Source organism: Pogona vitticeps, chromosome 1, assembly GCF_051106095.1.
Source record: "Pogona vitticeps strain Pit_001003342236 chromosome 1, PviZW2.1, whole genome shotgun sequence".
Classification (NCBI taxonomy): domain Eukaryota; kingdom Metazoa; phylum Chordata; class Lepidosauria; order Squamata; family Agamidae; genus Pogona; species Pogona vitticeps.
Window position 1 is genome coordinate 166,280,730 of NC_135783.1, and position 24,605 is coordinate 166,305,334.

Sequence of the window (24,605 nt, forward strand, 5' to 3'; positions counted from 1 at the left end):
TCTGCTTGATCCACTGTTTTCAAATAGGGAGTGAGATCCTGGCAGATAGCCTCCACTTTTGATTTTTAAAAAGCTGCAAATTGGTCAGCTGAGATGCTAGTGGGAGCCCAGTCACTATGACCAACTCCGGCTAGATCGCAGACTATACAGAAAAGTTCCGCATGCTTTTTGGATGCTTCACTTATTCAGACAGTGAAGTAAGATTGATTAGTAGCTTTCACCTTAGATTGGTAAAGGTTAGTTACAAACGGATCACCATAAGTCCTCCCTGGGGAATGTAGAAAATAATTTATTTTTCATTGACTATACCAGTGCAGCTGACTTCAGTGTACCTGGGAAGCATCAGGGCTTGGCCACACAGCTTATTTGGAACTGGTTGATACAGGCTAAGTAGAGTAGTTTAAGATGGGGTAGAGATCCAGTATACCATGTGGTATGATCTTTGCATGCATATTGCATACACACCTCAATCATATGAGCAAAGAAACTGAAAAAAAAAATCTGCTGCCTTGCCCTCTCCTGTCCCCTCTCACTTCTGGGAGTCTTCTTCATGGCATCTGTGGAATCCGCTTTTAAATCAAAAGGGAGGATTCTTTGAAGACTCATTCCACAATGAGGCTTCAAGGTATGGTTTGGGGGGAGAGGGGAAGACACTGAAATGTTTCTAGGACAGATGACAGACCACGAGCGCTTTGGTCCAGCCCCAATGTGAGGAGTGAAATATTTACGCCAGAACTGAAGATAATGAGTTATGGAATGATTCCAGAGTTAAGTAGTTTTGATCTGTTTACTCTTGTTAATCAAGGCACTGAGGAGAATAAAGTTAAGTTTGTTGAAGAGTTCAAAGTGCCTCCGTCTCTCATTCTCAATTTCTGAAGAACCCAATCACATTTTATATTTTTATATTATTATACTTCATGGGTTGGATCAGGAATCATTGTCTTTTGTATTTATTTTCACTATTGGAAAGCACCAGAGTAGTAGCTTGCCACTAGATGATGTGGGAGGGAGGGAAGTATTCCAAAAGGAGTGAACCAGCCTGTCTTCACAGCGGACCAACTGGTGCTCTAAATGCCTGTGTAGTCAGTCACCCTCTCAATTTGTAGAAACCATTGCCTTATTTTTAACATATCCTTTTTCATATGTACAGGAACACTAAAGTTTGGTATTAGAGTGAACAAGACAAGCCTTGTAGCGGAATCTGGAGAGTTTAGTTTATTCTGATCTCCTGCATTTCCCTCTATTCTGCCATTATTTGTGGCTGCTCGTGGAAGTGGTACATAATGATCTAGTAACGTCTGGGCATAAGGGGTCATATGAGAATGACTGCAGTGTTTACCTGCTTCTCAAGGGGGGTGCATGTGTGTGGAACAGATTCTCAGACCGAGATAATCTTGTTCTTCCTTCATTTTAAAAATGTAGACTGAATAATATCTCTCCCAAGAGACTGAGAGTTTAAATAACTATAAAACAATAAATTGGACAATTCTTCTATAGCAGGACCATCTCTTCTTGCAACAAGCACTGCCCTCCCTCCATTACTGAAGTCTGACTGTTTATAATGCTGGAGTTGGGGAAGTGTTGGTTTAGAAGTAGAAATTAAGCATGTTTTAGTACCCCTGGAAATGCCTTCTTTACTTCTAAGCTTGTCTTGTGAATTTCTTTTTTTGCTAGTGTGCCAAGTGATTGCCATGTATGACTACTTGGCAAACAATGAAGATGAGCTCAGCTTCTCTAAGGGGCAACTCATTAATGTCCTGAACAAAGAAGATGCAGACTGGTGGCAAGGGGAAATCAATGGCATCTCAGGCCTCTTTCCTTCAAATTATGTGAAGATGACTACAGACTCTGATCCAAGTCGGCAGTGTAAGTGCAACTTCCTTAAGGCAATGTTTACTTGAATTGCAAGATTTTAGTGCACCACTGATTTCACCACAATTATTCCCACTGTATTTTAGTTCGTTAGAAAGTGGTTCAGTCACTTCATTCAAACTGCTTTAAGTGTTTGCATGTGTGTACATGTTTATATGTGCACACTTGATAAATGAGTTTCTCACTCTGCACAAAGGCACTGACCTCCCTCATGACACAGGGATAGCAGGCATTATGTAGACTGGCTCCTCCCCCAGTTCTTCCTTAGCCCAGGGAAATTTCTCTTCTACTCCTTGTTACTTGTTCTTTTCTGTTTTCAGTCTCTCCTCATCTATTTTCTAAAGAACCCCAGCTTTATTGCCACACTCACCCTCTTCTTTCTTTCTTTCTTTCTTTCTTTCTTTCTTTCTTTCTTTCTTTCTTTCTTTCTTTCTTTCTTTCTTTCTTTCTTTCTTTCTTTCTTTCTTTCTTTCTTTCTTTCTTTCTTTCTTTCCCTCCTTGCTTCATACTTGGCTTCTGTAATCTTACTTTTACCAGTGCTTTTGGAAGTTGTGCCAAGGAGTCTTTGTGATCCCAGTGCCTCACTGCAGTACAGTGATTTCAAGGAAAAAGCCGTGTCTACAGTTTCATAAGAAGAAAGACAGAGACAATGAAGGATGTCTTTCCATTCCTTTTAGTTTCTTGTGTGATTTCCCCCCCAATACAAGTGGATTTCAGTAACTTTAAGCTTGCCTAGTCTCCTTTCTGGTTTCTGTTCAACTCCCAGTTGAGAGCTCAGGGCCAGGGACCTCAGCATAAGAAATCCAGTTTTCAGAACTGCTGACCCACCTTCATCCCAGTAGGTGGGAGATCAACACGTTCCTCTCAGTTCTCATCCAGAAACTGCTGCATAATTCAGAAAACCTCCATAGTGAAAAAAAAAGTTATGCCTACATATATTATTTTCAGCTGCTGACGTGAACACGCACATTTCACCAGGGCAGTCGCAACTCCGGTAGCTTTTGCATCGCTCTTTGACATTTTACAGGGTAGCTACCTAACGCACTCCTTCAATCTTTGGAAAACATAACAAATTCTGTCAGTATTTTTCTGTTGATCTGGCTTTCAGCAAAAGCATGTAATACAGCACGTAGTGTCTGCACAATAGCAGTGCAAAAAGCAAAGGATGATGAGAATGATCGGAACTGCTCAGGTTCTCAGGGGAATCCTTTCTTCTGTGCTATTCATTGAAGAAGCTTCTAGAATCTCTGTCAACTGAATATGTTTGAAAAGTCTTCAATATTAAGACTTTAAAGTAAGGGGGAGTGAAAAACAAATCTGAGAACCTGTCACTGTCAGAATTGGGACTACAACAATAAGTCGGTTTGCAGTAACATCAGGGCTCACTGACAATTTTAATGAGGTAATAACTGTAATGGCATTTCAGTGTGAAAAGGTGAGGCTGCAGATGTACTCACGACAAGCTGGAATGCTTGCTAACATTTCTTCATCTGTTATCAGTCAGATAAAGGAGAAATCATTTTGGTGCTCATGAAATTTGGTTTTCTGGTATTTGCTAAAGGTTATCTCAGGAACTTTCATGGCAGGATCATTGCAATGCCAATTGACTACCATGTTTCCCGGAAAATAAGACAGGGTCTTAGATTAATTTTTGCTCCAAAAATGCATAAGGGCTTATTTTCAGGAGATGTTTTACTTTTTTCATGTACAACTATCTATATTTATTCAAATACAGTTCTGATTGCTGCACAATGGTGGAGGGTGGGCTTTCACTTAACTGGGGCTTACTACGAGCATCCTGAAAAATCCTACTAGGGCTTATTTTCAGGGAACCAGGGTAAGAAAAGATGAAAATCATCTGGATCTCTCTTAGTTAAAACTTTGTATATAAAGGGTGAGCAGTCAGTGCTACCAAATAACAGGTACAAACACAATTCTATAGAAAAAAAAATCAAGACCTTCAAAAAGGAGATCTATGAGGCTACATGGAGGGCTCTTTTTTTAAGATGTTGTAGACAGAAGGAACATTTGCACTGACAACTGATGTCAGTGGTTGCGGCATTTCTCTTATTTCAGTAAACATTTATAAATGCCAAGTGGGTGGTTTATTAAGAGTCTTCCAGGATGCATATGAATCTATTTCTTCCAATCCTCAGTTTGAAATTATTTTTAAGATTCACTTTCATCTTAAAATCTCCATAGAGATTTCTGATCTGGAAATTGAAGAAAGTTCTATAAGCTGAAGCCAAACCATATTTTGTATTTTTTGAGAAGATGCATTTGAACCTTAGAGAAGATTCTTTTTTGCTTTTGCAATCATACCTATACTTGGGACCTTGACACTGGCCACTGCATCTCTTCATAATGAATGTTTCTTAATCTGTATTGTCCTCAAAACACATCCAACATTTCTTCTGAATATTCTGCTCAGTTTTTGTTGATTGAAAGAATCCTTCATTAACAAAATACTCAAGAAGGAAAAGTACTGTCAGGGTGCACCACAAAGGCACTAAATCTACTTACTACAGACTTGTCAATTCAGTGGCATTTCATCCTTCTGTCTCAGACAGGAAGATTCCCCAAACTGATATTTATAGGTATACATTAATCAAATGCCTTTTGGTACATGAAAATGTGACACTTTTAACTGTCCTTAACAAAACAATTCCAACTTACTGTTGGAGATAACATTTTTAAGGACTCAGGATTTACCATTTTCCTGCTTGGAAATCATATCTACATAAGAACAACTATGACAGTTGTCACAAAACAAGTATTGTCTACATTTATTTTCACTGTGAATATGCAGGTTGGTGAATTGGTGATACATCTAAATTGTGTAAAATTAGTACTGGCAAATATTCTCACTGTTGTACTTGTGTTGATTGTTGGTCCTGTTATCCTGAGATAACATGTGACTTGAGAGATCACATCATAGTGGCTCCAAAGAAGAAAAGGCATCTTTCTTTAAGCGCCAACTGTAGCAAATATGCTTCTGTTCTCTTCTCCACTTTCCTTGGTTTTGTCTTGTTCCCACCCAGATAAAGGTGCACATATTTGTCTATGTGAAGGTATCTTCTGTGCTGCTCTAGAGATTATCAAGCAAATGAGAAACATGCTAAAAAGCAGGGAAGAGTTTAAAGCAAAAGCAAAAAGAAATCCCATATTACTGCAAATGCCAATTTTATCTGCCTTTTTTCCCTCAGTGCACATATGATATGCTTTTATTCCTCCCTAATCAGTGAAGGATAACCAAAGTTAGAGTTAATCCTATTGGTTTATCAGCAGTATGTTCTTTTAAATGTGCTAATTATCTTTTGGAAAGGTTGTCATGTTAACAGGATGCCACAACATGTTCCCCTGCAGCCAGAAGGTGTTGCCTCACGGTGGCAACAGAACCAATTAACTTGAGTAGTGGTGAGTGCTCCAACGCTGGAGGCATTCAAGAGAAATTTAGACAACTGCTTTGCAGATATCCTTTGATTTGTATCCCTGCACTGAGAAGTGGGTTAGACTTACAGGCTCCTTCCAACTTGATTATCCTATGATTTTATGATTCAAATTTGATGCTGATGCAAAAGGTTCTTTGGATGGCTAGTTTGATGCATCTTGAACATGAAATTATAGGCCATAGTAATGGATTAATCTCCTTGTGTGACTCATATAATTTTTAAAGCAATACCATAACTGCTGTATTTAAGAATTTAATAAGTCAGGGGACAGTCTTAGAAATTACTTTGATTTTATTTGTTTGCTAAATAGGCTGCAGCCATGTATTAATGAGCCTACCCAGTATTGTGAAAATTGTGAAAATCAGTAGTGGACTATTTGTGCACATAATTTTCTTTATATGACCAAAGCATCTTCAGGACATTTATTTCTAAGAAATGTGTTTTTGTTGTCCTTGCGCATTGTGCATATTGCTGTCAGGAAATTTAGTTATAAACATTCATTCCTAATTTTTTCTGTTTTTCTTTTTCTTTTCTTTTTCTTTTCTTTCTTTCTTTAAGGATCCAATGTTGTTTGTCTTCCAGGGTGAAAGCACCTCAGAGACCCACTATCCAAGTTTGACTAAAACATGAAGGCAGGGTGGACAATGACTAAAACATGGAAGCAGTGTTTCCTCTCTCTGAAACAATTCATTTGCTTCACTTCAGTATTAAATCCACTCAAGGCTTCAAATGTTGCTGCGTACTGTAACATTGCAATTAATTTATGCAAACTGATTAGTGGGTCTTTGTGTGGCTTTCTTCACCGTCCAGTCTGGTTTTCTCAACTCCTTTTATTTCAGAAGAGCCATTAATGATTTGCTTCCTTGTCAAGTTATTTCTTGACGTAGTATGACTTCAGGCACACAAAGACCTACTATTTGAACTGTTTTACATTGCTAGTTGTGTTCTTTTCATGCTGCACCATGTGTTCCTTTTGTTATTGATTTTTGCTGGTATCTCGCAATGTACTTCATGTATGATTCTATACACAGTGTGAGTGTTGTTGCGGGGGTAGAGGAGGAAGTAAGGCAAAACCATGTGTCCTTTTAAGACACTTTATTTTGCCATTGTGGATGCTGAGTTTTCAATCTTATAACTCTTTTACTGAACACAAATACAATCTGGTGTATGTGATGGTTCTTTCTATGGATATTGAGAAAATTCTCTCTCCAGATAGTGCAGTATTTTAGTGTTTCTTTAAACTAAATAGTGATGGAGCTTATGTGGACTGGTTTTGTGGGAATCTTTTTTTTGCTCCTATTTATGCCAGGTTGATGTGCATATGGGGGCAAGATCTGAAAGACCTCTAATCCTCACCATGGTCCTGATAACATCATTGGGGTCATAGTAGGATCTAGATGTAGTGGGTTCAGTTCATTCCTCCTCAAATGCATCTTGGCCTTCCCATCATTTGCGATACTTCAGATGCCTCTCTAATACAGGGCAGGAAGCTTTAAGGTCTTCTTGTCCTCCCAGTTAAATGTTTTGTCCAGAATTCTGTATAATGACACAGTCCTAAGTAGGTTTAATGAGGTTCAGTTCAATGGGACTTGTTTTTTTTTTGTAGGTATGCATAGGATCACAGTCTAACAAAAGGGCAGGCAAAGTGCCCTCTCCAAGTAGCATTCAACATTTTCTCCCAGAGTTCCTCATCATTGGTTATGCTGGACCTATAAGGCTGCTGAAAGTTGCAGTCCAAAAAACAACAACAAATAAACACTGTGTCCACCCTGGTCTAACAGCATCAACCTACAGCGTACTATGTACCACTTTGTTCAGTGTTCAGCCTATTTCACTTAATAAATGTTTTAGGATTGCTGTCTACATAAAATGAATGTTACGGTTTTTAATAGGTTTTTATTGAATAATTGATGCCTGCATTACTTTTATCAAGTAATAGTTTTCAGGGAGGATCATTTGTGCAATATGAAATAGTTACGTGCCTATATCAAATTATGAATGGACTTTTACAGTATCTCATTACTACTTTAGTACAATCATTTCTCACAGAATAAAGTGATCAATATTGGCAGTAGCAAATGTACAAATAGTTTGTATTCAGCTGGAGCTTCCTTATTTCTGCTGATAATTAGGCTTCCAGCTAAGGATGTGGTATTAATTATAGTGTGCTGTAAATACTAGTTGCAGCATTGTGGCCTCTTCTAACAAACTACCATCTATCTTTCATAACTTCCAGCCAAAAGGTGTGTGACAAGCTAACAAATGGGAACAGTAGTCTCAGGGGTAGGAATAATATATTAATCAAGTTCCTGCTAGCTCCCTACATAGCTGGTGGGCTCTATTAGGTTTGGTGTGCAAGCAAATTATTCAGATTTGAATGTAGCTACATAAAAAGGTTTAAACAAAATCTAATTGATTTTCCAGTAACCAGTGAAAGGTTCATTTGTTAGTTTTTGTTTTGTTCAGTTTGATTTGCAACAATCCTAACATATTTTGGTGAAAAGCTGAGAAAATAATCCTTCAGATTAAGAATTCTCCAATGAGTGGGTCACATCTGAGGGTTCAGAGGCCATTTTTTGGTGATCCTGAATCCTTAGTGGGCCATAGATACAAATTCCCTAAGGTGGAAATTAGTCCCCAGAATGCCAAATTGTATTCCCAGAAGCCTCTGAGGCACAAGATTTTCCCCTCTAAATGTAACATCTGCCACATCCCGGAGTATAATTTTGGCTTTTAAAAAAAGCTTTTCTTCAAACATTAGGTGATTTCTGACTGCTTCCTGTTTCTTTTTTTAAGGATATTTTTGGCAAACAACAAAAATAAACAGGCCAAGATGATTACATTTATGGGGCAAATTGCGCCCCCAGAGATCTTTTGGAGATAATGCATGGGATTAAAATAGGGATTGAAGGGTTTGGAAGGTGGCCCAGAAAGTCACCCTTTGAGACCACAAACTGCACTTTACTCGCCCCTACACTAAAGACTGATAGAGGCATAATAAAATATTCTTAATGACCTTATTTCCTCTGAAAATTTAATGAATGCCTCAAGTATCACATTAGTGATACTGAAAAAGCAAAAGCAAAAGAAAACAAAAACAATACAGTAGGATTAGATATCACAAACTGCAGTTTGTAGGCTAATCTTTTGCTTCTGAAACCTTACTGTATACTATTTTTATCTTATAGAAACCAAATTAGTATTGTCAGTTTGAAAATGTTGTAAGAACAAAGAGCACATGTGTGTTAAGTTCTTGCTGCTGTGTAAATCATACTGTTACTTTTGCCTCACTTCTCTGGCTCCACAAATAATTTATTACGTTTTGGTATGGAGAACACATGGGGTCTGAATTGGGTCACAGAATTATCAGACATGAGATAGTTTAATAGTCATTTAGGATGCACATTTTTGAATAACTATATCAGTTATTTTTCAAAAACAGTGTTTGTTGAATTTTAAGGCAAGATTACAGGAACCACTCAATGTCTGAAGCAAGAGATCATAACATATGAGGCAGTAAAGTGCTTTCCCAGTTGTACCTACATAACCAATGAAATATTCTTCATTGAACTGGAGCATACCAGCAACTGCCTGCTTATCACTCATATCAAGAAGTTCTGGAAGTTGCAGCTACAGTTTGCTTGATGACACATATTTCTGCCCTTCAAAACAAAGGCCAGCGTTCTATTATATGAGTCCAAGTTTTTGATTCCGTAGGTAGCTCTCTGAATTCAGCTTTAAATATAAATGACTTTGTTCTTGCAGGTTTCTTTCAGATGGTTCTGCCTCTTTTCGTATAACCACAAAAAGGCAATAGTATTGCATTGCACAGTGAAGACAGCATAGCACAACTTTTATTAGCCTCCATTCCAGAAATAGAATTAAACTAATTTTTCAGATATATTAAATGTGATGCCTTGAAAATTCTGCAAGATTAGAGAATGGGAGTATCTCAACTAATTCTAGGCCAATGTCTTGTTTGTACACAAGTAGAGCATTATGTTCCTCTCTATGTGGTTCATAGAGTCTCCCATTTTGGGAGGGATGATGAGAAAACCTTGACAAAATGACAAATGATTTCTTCTCTTGACAAAGGGAATGTAAAAGTTATAGGCCTAAATTGTCCATCTCAACTAGAAGAGACCCATTCAATTAGCTGCTCAATAAAAAGTCAACAGATCCCATGGGTCTCCTCATGCTACGACTAGCAAATGAACTTTAGGCCGTAGAATTCTCAATTTATATGAAACATGAATGAATGACCGCATTGCACCCCAAAATTGCAATTTGCTAGTTGCTTGCAACACAATATTTACCAAACTATATTCCTGTGGCTTGAATTACTTTTTTACTCCATCTGAATATAAATTGTTTCAGTCCATCTGTTACATGAATGCTGACAGACAACTAATTGTGGTTTTGGGGCTGCTACAGCATAATGCTGCTTTAATGTAATTATAGTTAAATTCTTTATAACTTAAAGTGTTGTATGCTGCCTTAATTTTTTTTTCTTTTGAGGCTTTCTGTTATAAAAGTATTTTATAATCAGTATTTTGCCATGGAAACACAGCAAATGCTGTGCATGAAATAGCTATCTTTGTTTTTGAAAACTGGGAATAACTATGCAAATATATTTTATTAAAGGGACTCAGAAAAAATATACCTGTGTGTGATTTCTTTTCCCATCATAATCATCCTAATTAAATCTGTGTTCAAATCAGATCATGTAAACAAATTTATGGAAGTTGGTTTGAGTGACTTGTCTACTTCCGAGGACACATTTTTCATGGGTCCTTGAAGCAGAGTACACCCACTTTCTTCTGTTTGAAGGGGGCTTGTAAGATAGGTCCACAAATTATGGAACTGAGCAGACTCTGCCAGGGATTTGAGCTGAAAAGCAAGAGCAGAATTGAACTGGTGTAGTGTCCTGGCTACTTCACCCTAATCCTTTCTTCAGTGCAGTCACATGCCATAGCTTAGAACTATGACCATCTCAAAATAATCTCAGAAGATTTTGTGCTGGTGGTTCAGATGTGCTATTATCTCCTCACAGTTACTCTTTGTCTTTTCCTCTTTAAAACTGGTATGGGGAACATTAGCAGGAGTAGAGTGTCCATTTTGCCATCATATGGGTCCCATCTCATCTTCATTCTTCCATCCATGGCAAATTGTTCTACAAAAGTTCAGTGTCAAGCTGGTAAAAGACCTGAAGAACAAGCAAAAATGCCTCTCTTAAAGCACAATAGACTTGGGGATGTGAAAACTCTTGGAGCCGCATTGCCTCATAATACAGCAAAAATGAGTGCATTGTTTTTGAAAATGTAATTGCTTTCATTAAACAGCAAAAAAACAAAAAACAAACAAACCCATCCTCGAAAATTTATCCAGGAGTTTAATAAATATTGTAGAGTAATGGGGAGATGGGGAGACAGGACAGGGAGTGCCCCCTCTGTAGTGACAGGTCACTGTATCTGTCATTTTGTCAGAAGACTATTGCACATGGTCTTACCATCTCAGTGACATGCTCTTCTATCCTGCTGCCTTAGCCAGTAGGATTCTAGCCATCTTCCTTGATGCATATTTATTTGGCCTCCTTTCACTAACTGGCTGAGAAAGCATCCCTCAACCGATTGTACTACCACTGCATCTGTGTGCCACTGTTGGGTATCAGTAACATCACACATTATCAGATGGTAGTTTCTAACTTCAACAGAGGTCACCACTTCTATTTTTACACCATAACTGGTTCAATAAAATATAATGTCAGGTATGCAGGTCAGCCTGCTTCATGTAGCTTCAATCCATAAGAAACAAGTGGAACTTGTTATATCTCCCCAAATAATACTGATGTTACGATGTTATGTAGATAGAGTTGTACAGTCAAAGTTGGAGAAGAGATGAGATGGGACCAATGTTCCCTCTAATCTTCCAGAGAACGGGATGGGGACCCTGCCCAATGTGCATGGAGTTCCAGCCATGATCAGAAGCAAATGGGTGGCAACATTGGCTCAGTTGTGCAGCCCTAATGCAGCACTGCATGGCCACACGGTTTAGAGGAATGTTCGATGGGACAATTCAATGTGAGAACAAGTTTATATTTAATCCAGTTTTAAAGGCACATTGCAAGAACACTAGTGTCTTTTTTCAGTATGGTAGCATCTAGTTGTCATCATTTGCAAATAATACCTGCAAACTTTATCTACTAGAATTAACAATTATAGTTGATCCCACCTACCCCTAGGAAAGTCACTGAGAGACATGGACTTAAATCTGTACTTGGGTTGAAAGCCACAGATGGGGAATCAAGATTGTTGTAGGGTTGGAAGGGACCTTGGAGGTCTTCTAGTCCAACCCCCTGCCCAAGGCACGAGACCTCATACCATCCCGGACAGATGGCTGTCCAATCTTTTCTTGAAAACCTCTAGTGATGGGGCACCCACAACATTGGGAGGCAAGCTGTTGCACTGCTTAATGGTTCTCACCATCAGGATATTCTTCCTTATTTCCAGGTTGGATCTTCCTCTGACGAGTTTCCACCCATTGCTTCTTTTCCTACCCTCAGGCGCAATGGAGAATAAATTGATGCTCTCTTCTCTGTGGCAACCCCTCGGATATTGAAAAACTGCTATAATGTCTCCCCTCAGTCTTCGTTAAGTTAAACACCTACAGTAGTTCTTTTAGTCGTTCTTCATAGGATTTAGTCCCCAGTCCCCTTATCATCTTTGTTGCTCTTCTCTGCACCCCTTCCAGGGCCTTAGCGTCTTTTTTGTATTGTGGTGAACAGAACTGGACACAACCCTCCAAGTGCGGCCTCACCAGCGTGGCATAGAGTGGTACTATCACTTCCCATGACCTTGAGGCTATCCCCCTGTGGATGCAGCCTAGGACTGTGTTGGCTTTCTTGGCAGCTGCAGGACACTGCTGACTCATCCTTAGGTGGTGGCCCACCAGGACACCTAAATCCCTCTCACACATACTACTGTCAAGCCAGTACCACCTATCCTGTACCTGTGCATCTGGTTTCTTCTGCCTAAGTGCAGGACCACACTTACCTGCTCGTAGATGTGGTTCCATTGTTGACCACACTTTGAGGTGGTTGGTCCGTCAGCTGCAAATCAATCTGGTAGTTGTGCTGTCTATCCCACTTTGTTCTATCTTACACAGAAGTAGGTTGTGGTCAACCTTATCAAATGCCTTACTGAAATCTAAGTATACTATACCCACTGCATTTCCGTGGTCCACTCATTTAGTTGCTTTATCAAAGAAGGCAATAAGATTTGTTTGGCATGACCTGTTCTTAACAAACCCATGCTGGCTTCTAGTAATCACCTTCTAGGTGATCACAAATCTGCTGCTTGATTATTTTTCCAAGATTTTCCCAGGTATTGATGTCAAGCTGATTGGTCTGTAGTTTCCTGGATCCACTTTTTTCCCTTTTTGATGCAGATTGGAACTACATCAGCTCTTTTCCATTCCTATGGCAGCTTGGCCGTGCTCCAGGACCTCTCAAAGATTTCATTCAGTGGTTCTGAGATCACATCTGCCGGTTCTTTTAGTACCCTGCGATGTAAACCATCCAGTCCAGGAGGCGTGAACTCATTCAAAGCACATAAGTGTTATTTTGCACTTCCTTATCTATTATGACCTGTTTCTCTCTCCTGTCACCCACAGTGCTGCTTTTGACAGGGTGGACCAATTTTTCCTTTTTCATAAATAGAGATGCAAAAAAAAAAAAAGCAGTTCCACTTTCTCCCTGTTGCGTGTCATCTTCAACCGCTAGTGGACCAACCATTTCCTTGACTTTCCTCTTGCTCTTTACATGCTGAAAAAACTTTTTTTGCCATTTGTTACAAGTCTTAGCTCATTATTCTGAGCTCTAGCCATCCTGACTCCATCTTTGCAGGTTCGAGCTATTTGCTGGTATTCTGTTCTAGTTATGAGTCCCTTCTTCAGTTTTTTATACTTTTTGTCCCTTAGCTTGGCAGAGAGCTCTGAGTGCATCCACACCGGGGTATTGTTTTGGTTTGTTATCTTGCCTTTCAGGGTTTCCCAAGCATCCTGAACTGTTTTTCCCTTTAGGATTTCCATCCATGGAATCCTTCCTATTACATCTCTTCGTTTGTGAAAGTCAGCTCTCTTAAAATCTAGAACAGTGGTTCTTAACCTTTGTTACTCGGATGTTTTTGAACTGCAACTCCCAGAAACCCCAGCCAGCACAGTTGGTGGTGAAGGCTTCTGGGAGTTGCAGTCCAAAACTCCTGAGTAACCCATGGTTAAGAACCAGTGATCTAGAACATTAGTCTCATTTGGTACAGTTATCCTTGCTTGCATGATGGTGAATTCTAATATGACATGGTCGCTTTCTCCTAAAGTTCCTACATTTTCCACTCATTCAACTGTTTCCTCCCTATTAGTAAATATTAAGTCCAGTATGACTGACCCTCTAATTCCCTCCTCCACCTTTTGGATGATAAAGTTGTCATCTCTCACTTGCTGCATAGTTGGTTTCCCAGTTGATATCTGGGTAAAGTCCCCCATTACTACAGTGGTGCGTTTCCTACACATCTCAGCTAATTGATTTGCAAAATGGTCATCTATTTCCTCTGCTTAAAAACATAGGTTTTATAAACTACTCCCAGAAAACCCCACTCCCCATAGTGCTGAGAGTGTTCTGTCTCATTTCGGGCCCTTTTGACAGAAGTGGGCAAGCTTTTGAAGCTATTCTGTAACTGGTTGCTTTCTCGCACATGCAGTTTGAGTGCATATGATCCTTCTAGGCATCTCAAGAGCCAGCTTAATTAATAATGGAACAAATATTTAGCCACTCAGTTCAGTCTTCATTTGCTGCCTTGCCCTGTCAGTATAGAAGAGATGGGAAACCTTAAAAATTAGCCAGGATATCCTGGAGTTCCTGCCTCAAAACTAACATTGCCCATCTATCTCTATTCAAGGACCAAGCCAAAGTGGACTGGCCCCAAACTGGTCCCAACGAGAGCTGTACCTCTTATAAAGCACCAAATCAGGGTTCAAATCAAATATTGTGGTTAGTGCTAATAGATTCCCCCTGCAAATGTATATAAATATATTTAAATCAGCCAATAAGCAAGATTTTCCATGTGCAATTGCCTATGAGCTTTGTAGATCAGTTTCAGAGTGCTGAAGTTCAATCTTAAGATTTCTGAAAATGAGACAATGGTAAGTTTAGGTTAGAGATCAATAGTTATCAGTGTTCCTAAAGCTGTTTTCAGTCCTGTTTATCATGGTTTTCAATATTTCAGAAATTTTAGGTCAATGACAGATTAGCAAAAAATAAAAATAAAAAAAATCACAATTTCAGATGAAAGTCATTGCTATAATCCAGTATCAAACTAGTGATTTTCTGTAGTGCTGCTGCAAGATAATGCAACCAAAGTTTTCAGTGGGCTTTAGATTTGAAACATAGTTGTAGCTATAAAGCACAGTTTTCGTATTGCTGAGATTCTGCTTACATTACTACTTCCCCCTTTCCCAGCATTTATTTAAAGGTGGCAGTTTTTCCACCTAATAGTTCCACTTCCTCATTTCCCCCAGGCAGTTGTCTCATGACCTTTATAGCATAAACTGGCAGAAGAAATCCTATGTCATTTTGCCAGGATGCCAATTTGCCATGAAGAGGGTATTTTGTAGTGTGACAGAATCTTGGCTAATCTGCATGGTAACAGGGGAAACAAGGTGATTGGCTGGGGGGTGCAGGTGGCCAGCCTATCTGAGAGAGCCCAAAGGAGGAAGGGCCTGGAGAGCTGCCTTGCCCTGTCTATATAGATGGGGGAAGAAAGCATGTAACTGAAAAAGGAATGTGTGTCTAGACCAGCGATGGTGAACCTATGGCAGGCACGCCACAGCTGGCACACAGAGCCCACTCTGTGGACACATGAGCCATAAGTCACCATTGAGAAACCCATCCTCTAATTCCAGATTTTGGCACTCCCCTCTGCTGGCGCAGTGGTCCAGCGGAGAGGTGCAATGGTGCCCATTACCAGTCTAACCCGATGGGGGAATTGGAGGACTGGTAAGTATTTCTCTGTTAGTACCACCCCTAGGGGGGAAAAACAAGCATTTAAACATTGCAGGGGCAGTTGTTTCTTCTAAACTAAAACATTAGTATTCAGGTTTAATTGCAGTGTTGGCACTTTGAAATAAATAAGTTGGTTTTGTGTTGGCAGTTTGGGCATTCAGGCTCAAAAAGGGGATTTGGGAGATCCAGGAGAGGTCTTGTAAAATCCTGAGTGGGGGTGTGATGATCACCTCTATGAAGCACCTACTTTTTGTGCCCTCACAAAGGTTCCAGTCTTTGTTTCCCTCACTGCCACCAGTGTGTTACCTCTATCCACAATATAAAAAATGTTTGTCCAAACATTTGTCTGGTAAATACAAACAGAACTTATAAGTGTAGCAACATTAATAATAATGACAGATGTTCTTCAGATGTTCATTGTACACAAGCAAAACATTCACAGGTCTCTCTATACATACTTTCTTCTTGCTATATATAATTACCACCTTCTCTATTTATATTAACCAGCTTAGCTCTATTAATATCTGTTCCTTCTCTCTCTGACTCTGGCTCTCACTGACTGACTCTTGACTCTCAGGCTCCGCCTTTTAACCTCTCTCGGCTCCACCTCTCCACCACATTTGCATAGACATTAATAATACAAGACTTATTTTGCATAACAATGGGTGAACGCTAAGTCCAGTAGAGATTTTGGAGCTCCAGAAGAGAGAAAATCCTGTGTGGTGGGATTTAGATACCTAATGGCTGGAATTTTAACCTACTGGAGGAGTTTGGAATTGTCACTGTCGGTTAGAGTAATTCTCTGAGGTAAAAGTTTGAAGTAAGAGAATCACTAGAAAGCTGAGGGAGACTAAGATATTGGTGCAGTGACCTCCTGAAGTACAAACTGTGGTAAGGTAAAGTGTCACTGATAAAACTTATTCCGTCAGAGCGATTCTCGGAGGTAAACGTTTGAGCTAAGTTGGTAGGAGAATCACTGGTAAGCTAAGGGAGCCTAAGTGTTGGGTGTAGTGATTTTCTGAGGTAAAAGCTTTGGAGTAATTGTAAGGAAATATAAATACATGCCTCTTAAAAAGATTTTAAAAACCAGAAATGGAAATCTAGATTGGTTGTTGTGGGTTTTTCGGGCTCTTTGGCCGTGTTCTGTGGCCGGCCATAGAGACTGGTGAAACGTCAGGAAGAACAACCTTCAGAACACGGTCAAAGAGCCCAAAAAACCCACAACAACCATTAGATCCCGGCCGTGAAAGTCTTTGCGAATACATTGAAATCTAGATTCTTGAAAAAGAACAAGCTGGTGTTGAGAGGACTGGAGAGGTTATGCCCACAAGCCCTGTTGATGTTCCAGAATTTGGAAACCTGGAAAATAAAAAAAGAAATGGAAAGAGAACAGATCAGATTAAGAGAACTAGAATTAGAAAAAGAAAAGCTAAATATAGAAAATAAAAATATAGAAAAAAGGAACAAATGAGATTAAGGGAGCTAGAAGCAGAAAAAGAAAAGCTAGAAATAGAAAAGAAAAAACAGGTAAACTTAAAAGAGAGAAAGAAATGGACTTTCAGTTAAGAATGAAGGAACTAAATTTGGCAACCAACTCCTCAAGTAATAAAAATGGAACCAACAGATTTCTTTAAATAGATATAAAGAGGTTTCCCATATTCTATAAAGAGTGGCCTCTTTTCTCACAAATATTGAACAAACCTGTGTTGAATTAGGAGTTAAGCTTGAAGAAAAGATGGGTTATCTTAAATCTCAGATTTGTGGGGGGTTAGCAAAAATTTCAGAGGCTCCTGTCTTCTCACCTACACAATGTGTGGTAATATGGTTGTAAACTGAAATAACATCTTTGTTGAAGTGATGTCTCTGTTGTAAACTGTTCTACTATGTTTGGTTAAATTTCGCATCTCTTGTTATGTGTTATCAAGCCACTTCTGTCTGGCCCTTGGAATTAATGGAATTAATTTAAAAGGTCCTGTCACCCTGCTTAGATCTTGAAAAATCAAAACCATCACTTCTTTCATTGAATCATTCTGTATCTGGTTGGCATTTCTCGTTTGTAAGAATTCTTGGTTAGATTTGTTTACAGTTCCATGGCATTTGATACATGAGTTTTAGAAAAAGAAGTTTGTCTTTTAAAGTATAAATTCCCTCTTTCTATAAAGTTATTCACATGTTATATATTGTACACAATCAATTACAAGTGTAATCTCCAGTTCAGATATCCACATGAGGGCTCTCACATATAAAATCCTATGTCTCCCACATTTTATGGCTCTATTATTTTACACCAGTATGCATGTAATGACTAAGATGGTTCTTGTTTCAATAGTGAGTGAATTAATGAAACAGAATTTCAATCTGTATACAAACAACTGGTTTAAATCAATGGCCAGAATCCTATTAGTTATGCCTTCAGCATAACTCTATCTGCATTAATCTCATCTGCAAATTGGCTCAAGTTGAAAAGTTAGCATAGGGATTTGCTGTCGCACACCAGTCATGTGATGTGGTACGCAACAGCAAATGCCAATGCCAACTTCTTCAAGTAGTTCACAAATAAAATTTCTGTTTATGGAGTTGTGTTGGCATACTTTTTCATTTGGATTCCAGCCAACAGTTAACTGTTCGCGAATCAAAATGTTGATATAACTTTTGAAGATTTCTAAGATTCAGAAAATTATGGAGGTATGTATCATAAGTGAGAGCCTAAGAATTTTGCTACAATTTAACTGCTTTATTTATCTCGTGCATTATCCTCTGATAGTAGCACACTTTGATAGAGGTAAAAATAAACAACAGCAGTGCAGGGCCTATGTCCATTTGTGGTAATTCTTTCTAGTAACAACTGGACCTAAAGATCATGTGAAAACTTTTGCTTTTGATAGTTAATTATTCATAAAATTGGATTAGGATATTGCCTGTCCTTAATGTCAAGTGTTAGGTGTGTTCATTTCTTTTATGAACCAATGGACTGAAAGATGTGGAGATAATCTTTGCTTTCTGAATTCTTGTTTGTTTAAGAAAAGGGGTGGGAGGAGTTGCAATTTAATTTTATTGTTCCTCTGTTTTAATTAATACAAACCATTCGCTAACAGTGTGTGCACATGATTGATCATGTGACTGATTGGCATCTCCTGCCAACTGATGAGAAGTTACCACCCTTTGAGCCTGAGAAAGCCCAAGAGAGTGGTCAGATTCTTTATTTGGCAGGATGAGAAAGACAACACACTTCGTTGACAATTGCCCACAGCCAGGAATTGGTATACAGTACTTGGGGAAATGTTTATCTGCCTTATAAATTCATGGTAGTAGGGACTTCTGAGGTGGAATGTTGAAGCTTTTCTTTTACCTTTGTTTTGTACTGCATAATATTCTATTTAAAGCAACTCTTAACCATCTGAACTTAAGGTTCTTTCCTTAGGGGCTGATTTAAAATTGTAAAATCTTTTCCCCTCCTATATGAAGGTCCTATAAGTGATTTGCCTCTGAAACAAATAAAGAGAGCTATATATATTACTTGTACAATTATATTAAAAAGGGAGATAAAAAGAAAAACAACGCATTTTCCAGAATTACTATATTTACTAATCTATCTTTTCCCTAACTGGACTTTCACATTCATCTTTAGTCCATGCTTTCCAGGCTATCTTTCAAGTCTAATTATGAAATTATTCTCCATATGTCCACCAAATATAATAAAAGTCTCTTCCTGTGTTTTACATTTCCCACAGTATTTAAAAACATGTTTATATCTTTTTTTAATTTTGTTGGCATTGTGTACCATCAATAATATATCATCTCTAAAACCATCAATAATATATCATCTATAAAACATCTTATCTGCATTTTCTTTAATAGTTACTGATTTTTGATCCTTAATATTCTTATACCATTTTATACCCATTATATTCTACAGCAGTGGTCAGGGAACAGGGGTAAATTACCCCAAATGGGGTAAAAATGAAAATCCTGGGGGTAATGAGAACGGTCACGACAGGCATTTTACCCCAGGCATTTTATTATTTATTATAGCAATTTTCCAAGATACTGTATCTATCATTACTAATCTATTTTCTTGTATCTTCTCTTTCTTTTTATCTTTAAGCTTACTAGCTTTATAAGTTTAATATTATTCTGCCATGTTTATATCTATTGCTCTAAATCAGTATTATAACCATTAGTTTGTGTTTATTTTATCATATATTCTTTCACCATAAAATACCTTCTTAAATTTAACAATGTTTATCTCCACTGCTCTATCTCCATATTCTAAGCAATATTTTGTGCCTCTTTTATCATGTCGTCTTTCATTTGCATCTATTCTCAAGAGCTTCATCCACTCCATGTATTGTCTCCTTTGTCTCATCTGCCACAGCATGTGTCCCATCATCTTGATTCTACTCCCTTTCATAGCAAAGTTCATGGTAAAGTTCACCATTTGCTACACTTCTGCTGCTGACATCTCCATAAGAAGGATTAAAAAATTAGCTCTCCGCTGCACTGTATCTACACCTTTTCCTTCTGAAACCTTCTGGGGTTTAAGAATAACATTGTCTGTCTCCTTCTTCACTGTAAATTCCATTTGTGTCCCTACGTCCTTAGTTTGTTCAAATAGCTGATCCATCTCTGTTTTTATCTGGTGTGGTCCATTAAGTATAATGTTTTGAATATTCTTGAGAACTTCTTGTTGTTTATTTATTTATTTATTTATTTATTTATTTATTTATTTATTTATTTATTTATTTTTGGATTTTTATCCCGCCCTTCTAGACAGAAGTCTACTCTGGGAAGCTCACAATATATTGTGCATAAACAACTTAAAAATAACAATTAAAATATACAGTAATACTATAATCAAGATGGGGTAAACAGCAAAACCAAGAAAAGTAAAGTCAGATGTTCGCAGGAGGGAAGGCTTGCCTAAAGAGCCAAGTTTTTAATTGGCTCTTGAAAACACCCAGTGAGGGTGCCAGGCAGATCTCTGGCGGCAAGCTGTTCCAAAGTTGAGGGGCCACCTCCAAGAAGGCCCGGTTTCTTGTTCTTTCTTTCCGGGCCTCTCTCGGCGTCAGGCCCCTCAGCCATCCTTCCCGGCTATGGTGAGTGACTCAAGTAGATCTAGGTGGGAGAAGGTGTTCTGCCAAGTATAGAGGTCCTAAACCATTTAGGGCTTTGTATGTCATGATTAACATTTGAAGTCAATGCAGAAACGAATGGGCAGCCAATGCAGAGCAGCCAGAATGGGAGAGGCATGCTGGAATTTTCTCGTTCTGCTAAGTAATCTGGCTGCCACATTCTGCACCATTTGAAGCTCCCGCATCAATTTCAAAGGTAGTCCCACGTAGAGCGCATTATAGTGGTCTAATCTCAAGAATACAAGAGCATGGACTAGAGTGGAGAGGGCCCCGCCATCAAGATAGGGATGCAGCTGGGAAATCTGCCACAGATAGTAATTAGCGGAGCGGACCACTGACACCACCTGGGGTTTCATGGTGAGCGCCGGGTCCAGATGTACTGTCAAGCTACGAACCTCACTCTTCGCAGTGAGAGTTACCTCCCCAAAAGAGGGGGAATTTCCCAAGTGGCCAATGGAGGGGTCACCCACCCTCAGGACCTCTGTCTTATCCGGGTTCAGCTTCAACCCATTCTCCTGCATCCATTGCAGTACGGCCTTCAGGCAACACTGAAGGGACAGAACGGCATCCACTGAAGTAGGTGAAAAGGAGATGTCTCTTCCATGCTTGGAAGTATTACAGTGGTGCCCTGCATAACGAGTGCTTCGTTTAACGACGAATCCGCATAGCGATGTGTTTTTTGCAATCGTTTTTGAGATCGCATTGCGATGTTTTAGATGGTAAAACATCACTTTGCGATGATCGGTAAGTGTTTCGCTTACCGATTATCGCATAACGATGTTTTTAACAGCTGATCGGCGGTTCCAAAATGGCCACATGGCAGCGAAAATGGGCAGCGAAAATGGCGGCCGCATGGAGGATTTTCGCAGAACGGTGAGGTTTTTGCCTATAGGAATGCATTAAACGTATTTTAATGCCTTCCTATGGGCTTTTTTGTTCCGCATAGCGAGGAATCCGTATAGCGACAATTGGAACGGATTATCGTCACTATGCGGGGCACCACTGTATCTGGATTTATTTCCAGCAGGTAGTAACCACAGTAATTATTCACAATGGTAGCATATATCTTGGGGCAAAAAACATTTACAGTGGTACATTGCAAAATGATTACCCCTCAGAACGATGAATTCGGTATGACGACGTTTTGCAACTGCCATTTTGCTTTGCAAAACAGTGATTCCTATGGGGAATTTCGCTGGACGGTGATTTGGTCCATGCTTCATGGACCGTTTTTTCGCAAGACGACGATTTAGAACAGCTGATTGGCGGTTCGTAAAATGGCTTCCCTACGGGCGATCTTCGCAAAACGGGTGTTTTCTGGCCCGTTTTTCGCAAGACAGCGATTTAGAACAGCTGATCGGCAGTTCACAAAGCAGCTTCCCTTTGGGCGATCTTCGCAGGACGACGAGGTGTTTTCCCCATTGGAACGCATTAAACAGGTTTCAATGCATTCCAATGGGGAAAGGCTTTTCACTAGACGATGTTTTCGCTAAACCGATTTCAATGGAACGAATTAACATCATCTAACGGGGCACCACTGTACAATTCAATCTTTCTCTCCCTGGCTGACAGGGGGAAGGGCTTTTCCCAATACTGTTTCTGGCTGCTTCACAGATTTAAATCCATCAGTAGTTTATGGTTATATTGTCCTGCAACCAATCTCATTGCCTTCTGATCCTTTTGTTTCTATAGTGCACTTTCCTTTAGAGTGTCTCACTTGCTCTTCTGTTCTAGTCAAGCTTCTTTCTGCCTCTGGTCTTGATGATCCATTTGATTTCTCCTCTTCTCATTTCTCATCTGCTTTTTTCTCCTCTTGTCCTTGTCCTTTGTCACTTCTCCTTTGCTTTCATAAAATCTTCTGCCTTCATTTTCTAGTTAATATAATAACTCTGCTTCTGGAATTCAAAGAGGACACCTTCAGGCACCAACCACTTCCACATAATTGAGTTTGATCACAGGAGGGATGTCAGTTCCGCATATTATCTCCTTTTCTGTCTTATTTGCCACGGAATATGTTTCAAGATCTTAATTTCTGTACATTTTCTATTAAATTCCTTGCCTTGTATATTTCTTAGAACTTTATCTTGAAAAATCTTTCTCGTTAATTTAACATGAATTTCTCTGGGAAGATTTTTATTCCTGGTGAATGTTGTATTAATTCTTCATGCTGTGTCTATAGTTTGTTGAACATCCTCTGACTGCATCTCCATGTTGTTGTTGTTTAGTCATTAACTCATGTCCGACTCTTCGTGACCCCATGGACCAGAGCACCCCAGGCCCTCCTTTCTTCCACTGCCTCCCGGAGTTGGGTCAAATTCATGTTGGTAGCTTCAATGACACTGTCCAACCATCTCATCCTCTGTCGTCCCCTTCTCCTCTTGCCTTCACACTTTCCCAACATCAGGAGCTTTTCCAGGGAGTCTTCTCTTCTCAAGAGATGGCCAAAGTATTGAAGCCTCAGCTTCAGGATCTGTCCTTCCAGTAAGCACTCAGGGTTGATTTCCTTCATAATGGATAGGTTTGTTCTCCTTGCAGTCCAGGGGACTCTCAAGAGTCTCCTCCAGCAACACAATTCAAAAGCATCAATTATTCGGCGGTCAGCCATCTTTATGGTCTAGCTCTCAGTTCCATACATCACTACAGGAAAAAACATAGTTTGACTATGCGGACTGTGGCGTCCACCCTTGTGGCCCCTGCTGGTCCTGCTGTCACAAAGGCTTGTGTTGCTTTCTCTTCTCGCTGCCACCAGTGGATTATTCAATCCACAATATAAATGTCATATATCAGAATACTTGTCTTGTAAACAGGAACAGAACTTATTTATTGAAGTGAAGCAGATTGAATAATAACAGAGGTTTCTCAGATAAACATTTTACACAATCAAATCATCAACAGTTCTCTCAGTACATACTTCTTTTCTCTATCATTACCATCTTCTCTATCTATTTTCTTAACCAGCTTATCTCTCTCAGTATTTGTTCTCTCTCTCTCTCTGACTAACCAGCCCTTATCTGGCCCCTCCTTCTACCACCAAACCTCATGTAGCTGCTGACTCCGCCTCTCCAGTCCTCTCATAGGCTCATGCAAATCAGCTCATGACTATGAATAGCATGAGTGACGTGGGGTGATCATCACACAGACGATCACCCCGTGTCACTTATACCACCTTACATATCTCCTGAGAAACCTATACATGGGACAGGAAGCAACAGTTAGAACTGGATATGGAACAATTGATTGGTTCAAAATTGGGAAAGGAGTATGACAAGGCTGTATATTGTCTCCCTGCTTATTTAACTTATATGCACCAGAATATTATATTCACCAGAATATTAATTTATATGCACCAGAATATTCTAACTTATACTGGATGAATCCCAAGCCAGAATTAAGATTGCCGGAAGAAATATAAACAACCTCAGATATGCAGATGATACCACTCTGATGGCAGAAAGTGAGGAGAAATTAAAGAACCTCTTAATGAGGGTGATAGTGGGGAGCACAAAAAAATAGTCTGAAGCTCAACATCAAAAAAAAAAAAAAGATCATGGCCACTGGTCCCATCACCTATTGGCACATAGAAGGGCAAGATATGGAGGCAGTGACAGATTTTGCCTTCTTGGTCTCCATGATCACTGCAGCCATGAAATTAAAAGACACCTGCTTCTTGGGAGGAAAGCGATGACAAACCTAGACAACATCTTAAAAATCAGAGACATCACCTTGCAGACAAAGGTCCACATAGTCAAACCTGGTTTTTCCAGTAGTGATGTATGGAAGTGAAAACTGGACCATAAAGAAAGCTGACCGCCAAAGAATTGATGCTTTTGAATTGTGGTGCTGGAGGAGGCTCTTGAGAGTCCCCTGGACTGCAAGGAGAACAAACCAATCTATTCTAAACAAAATCAAAACTGAGTGCTCACTGGAAGGACAGATCCTGAAGCTGAGGCTCCAATACTTTAGCCATCTCATGAGAAGAGAAGACTCCCTGGAAAAGACCCCGATGTTAGGAAAGTGTGAAGGCAGGAGGAGAAGGGGATGACAGAGGATGAGATGGTTGGACAGTGTCATCGAAGCTACCAACATGAATTTGAC

At 39.4% G+C, this 24,605-nt stretch overlaps 1 protein-coding gene across 11 annotated transcripts in view; it reads left to right on the plus strand.

The window, feature by feature from the left end:
- The window catches only part of ITSN2 (intersectin 2), a 137,374-nt gene that overhangs the window by 78,859 nt on the left and 33,910 nt on the right, over nt 1-24,605 (plus strand). For 8 of the 11 annotated variants that reach the window (XR_012080246.2, XM_020796749.3, XM_072976725.2 and 5 more), the window contains one exon: nt 1,675-1,866. Coding sequence is in view for 10 of the 11 variants with exons in the window: in XM_020796749.3 (XP_020652408.3) it covers nt 1,675-1,866 (192 nt within the window). In the remaining variant the exon portion in view is untranslated. Of the gene's footprint in view, nt 1-1,674; nt 1,867-5,882; nt 9,605-24,605 lie in introns of those variants that run through there. The other 3 variants (XM_020796754.3, XM_078378228.1, XM_020796753.3) reach the window with 2 other exon arrangements.